The sequence below is a fragment of the Zingiber officinale genome, chromosome 4A (genome assembly GCF_018446385.1).
Source record: "Zingiber officinale cultivar Zhangliang chromosome 4A, Zo_v1.1, whole genome shotgun sequence".
NCBI classification, from domain to species: Eukaryota; Viridiplantae; Streptophyta; class Magnoliopsida; order Zingiberales; family Zingiberaceae; genus Zingiber; species Zingiber officinale.
Genome location: NC_055992.1, coordinates 141169091 through 141172470, shown reverse-complemented (window position 1 = coordinate 141172470; position 3380 = coordinate 141169091). Strand labels below are relative to the sequence as shown.

At 39.9% G+C, this 3380-nt stretch overlaps 1 protein-coding gene across 1 annotated transcript; it reads left to right on the top strand.

Moving 5' to 3' along the window:
- Window positions 1-757: 757 nt before the first annotated feature.
- On the top strand, window positions 758-2774 carry LOC121971514 (pentatricopeptide repeat-containing protein At3g02650, mitochondrial-like). The gene has a single exon (XM_042522822.1). The coding sequence runs from the start codon at window positions 826-828 to the stop codon at window positions 2545-2547; it is 1722 nt and encodes a 573-aa protein (XP_042378756.1). The 5' UTR covers window positions 758-825; the 3' UTR covers window positions 2548-2774.
- The last annotated feature ends 606 nt before the right edge of the window (window positions 2775-3380 follow it).

Here is a 3380-nt window from a genome sequence, read left to right as displayed (position 1 = left end):
GATTAGAGGTAATACCAATCAATTAAGAGACATTTTCCTACTAAAAAGAACCCTAGAAAATGGGAGTTCGTAGACATTTAAAGATGTCGATTCTTGAGAAGTTAGAAGCGAAGTGCTGCTAGATTTCTAACTGATCAAAAGGTATTTCCAAGTAATAAGATAACAAGCTAAGCAAGATCTCATTGTAAAGTGTTTACTTTCATTTTTGCTGTTGTATTTTGTTGTGCTTATTATGTTCTTGTGAGAACAAGTGTACGAGGTTCTTCGTCTCCTGAAAGTTTCCAAGGAGATATTCATAGTGAAATTATGAGTATAAAGAGTGGATCTTTAGATTAACCATCTCAAAAAGATGGATATTAAATAAAGAGCTATGATACACTCAAGGAAAAATCTCAATGAAATGTTCAAGGATAAATAATAAATTCATGACCTACCATTTCACTTTTTATGGACCTCATCATTTTATGTGTCTATCTTTGAGCATATCATTTTTCTTAAATAAAATTCAAATATTAACATTACAAAGGATTCAAGTTTCTACTTACACTCAAAATAAAAAAAAATGAAGCAAACTATTCACCATTCTCTAGCTCATATCCTAACATTTTGCTCATAAATTATTTTTTTCCAAATTTAATTTTAAAACAACATGCTGGAAAATTTTATTATTAAATATAACTATTATTAATTGAATTATGATTTTAATTCATTATACATAATTTTCAAAGCCTCCTAGTTATAGTTTTCAAATATCTTATTCAGTGTGCTCCAGAACATGCTCCATCGATAGGGTTTCAAACCGCGGCGCGGCGGTGAGGCGGAGCTATGTGGTGGAGATCTAGAGCGAAGGCTTCTCTTCTCCGAATATTGATTCGACGACCATCGCCGATCTATTCGACCCAGGTCTGTCTCCAAACCCTGCCTCTGATCCCTCCTCCTCCTCCCTCACCCGCATGGATCCGCCCCGTCGACGCCCGCCTCCCCACGCTCCGATTCTTCTCTTCGGCACAGCAATGTGAAGATGTTGGGAAGGGCTCCTCCGAGCTGGGGATTAAGACAGGCGAGAATAGCGAAGCGGACGAAAGCCTTAACCGTTTGTGGAAAGAGAACATCGACGACGACGATACCTCTGATATTTTCGCGGACGAGAAGTTCGAAGAAGCGGCCGAGAATGAGTGCGACGTCGTTGCTGACGTCGATCTGGAGCAGGTTGAGAAGGTCAGATCCCTTCTTGGTGGTACTTCGCAAGATTCCTTGGAAACAAGATTGGATCAGATTGACGTGAGATTGAGTGCCGAGCTAGTGGCGTTGGTGCTTCAGACGCCGGATGTCGTACCTCAAAATCTGATTAACTTCTTCACATGGGCTTGGAAGAGTGAAGAGTCAGTCAGATCATCAAGGACGGTGGAAATTCTTGTCGACGCTGTCAGTGGTTCTACTGAGCTTAGCAAAATGGATGCGTACAAGTTGTGGGATTTGGTTAAGGAAATCGGGACGAATAAGTCGGTGCTGAATACTTCAATTCTTAATCAATTGATTTCTTTGTTTGGGAGATTGCAGAAACCTAGGGCTGGTCTCGAAGTGTTCAACAAGTTCAGCGACTTTGGTTGTTACCCGGATGGGAATACATACTGCTTGACAATTGCTGCCCTTGGCACACGATCCTTGTTTAACACTGCCTGGCCTGTTTGTGAGAAGATGCTTACCTCTGAAGACCTCCCTGATGGTGAGAATATTGGGAAGATAATTACTTTCCTATGTAAAGGGAAAAAAGCAAAGGAGGCTCATCTGCTTTACCTGATGGCTCGGCAGAAAGAGATGTTACTGCCAAGTTCTTGCTTAGATATTCTGGTCAGGAGTCTTTCCACAAAGGACGAAACGTTGCAAATGGCTCTAGAGTTGCTAAACAACTATCCTAAGGAATATGTAAGGAATGCCAATGCTATTTTTGCTTTAGTAATTAAAGGCTTATGCAGAGCTAAACAACCTCAGGAGGCCAAAAAGTTATTACTTAGGATGGTTCATTCAGGCCCACCACCTGGAACTGCTGTGTTTAATTATGTCATCACTGCTCTTTCAAAGGGAGGAGAAATGGAGGATGCCGTTTCTCTGATGAATTTAATTAAAGAAAGAGGATTGCTACCGGATATATACACTTACAGTGTTATCATGAGTGGCTTTGCAGAAGGTGGCCTGATGGACGAGGCCTATCAAATCTATCGCGAAGCCAAGAAGAAGCATTCTAAGCTTAGTCGTGTCACATATCACATACTTATACGCGGTTATTGCAAGATGGAGGAGTATGAGAAGGCTCTTAAATGCGTGAGGGAAATGAAAGAGGATGGAGTACAACCAAATTCAGACGAGTACAGCAAACTAATACGATCGTTGTGCGTTAAGGCTCTTGATTGGCGCACAGCTGAAAAGCTTCTGGAAGAGATGAAAGAGAGTGGCTTGTTCCTTAAGGATGCAACACGCAGCCTCATTTCTGCAGTCAAGGAATTGGAAGAGGAAGCAAAATCTGAATCTGTCCGCGATGAAGTGTAATTTATTCCTGATCCTTGTTTAGATAATGTAGTACCTAGTTCTGATTTCATCATCAAAGCAATATCAAGTTTTGGCTTGGGAAGGAGACAGTGGAATCTCATAAAATAATAATGCCTTTTCTCTTTATCATATGAGCTGACATACATTACAGACTGAGATTATTGTTTTTGTCATGGTTTGTATTTGAATTTGCATTTCATCCTTGATAAGAGCAATTATTCTGTGAATGTCTCTTCCTGCAGGAAATACTTGTTTAAAACCGTTATTCGAACTTGGTTGGTATTCCTGCATAACATGCCAGGAGCTGGCCTCATCATTTCCATGTAAATGTGCTATTGAAGTGCAGTTATGTGGGTATATTTTTTTGTTATGCACAGGAACACTCCCTACCTAAATTGGTGCTATATAGCGCCCTCTCTTTTTGCATATGTTTGTTAGATCCTAATCGGATTATAGCATCTTTCTCCCAGTCAGTTAGAAGTCAGTTAAGTCGTGGCACAGTTGTTACTGCTAGTCAATGTGCAATGGAGGGAATGCTGGACAGATTAGGTATGTTGACATTTCAGTTGCTAATGTAGTAATGTTAATATGGAGGCTTTACTAAGATATTTAGTCATGTACTTGTTCTCTAACTGCTAATTGGTTCTATGCGCTATGACTTTGTGTTGGCTAAATTGTTTTTTTTTTTCCTTCAGTTTTTAAATCAACCAATTTGCTGCAGGATACCATAGTAAAGTAGTTTTGAAATATCAATTCCAGTGTATACTCTCATTGATTTTTTTTAGTTGGCATTATATTCAACTATGCCGACTAATCCGGAGGATGGCCGGTCT

Coding starts and splice junctions, on each gene's coding strand:
- LOC121971514 (XM_042522822.1), top strand. CDS start 826: ATGTGGTGGAGATCTAGAGCGAAGGCTTCTCTTCTCCGAATATTGATT.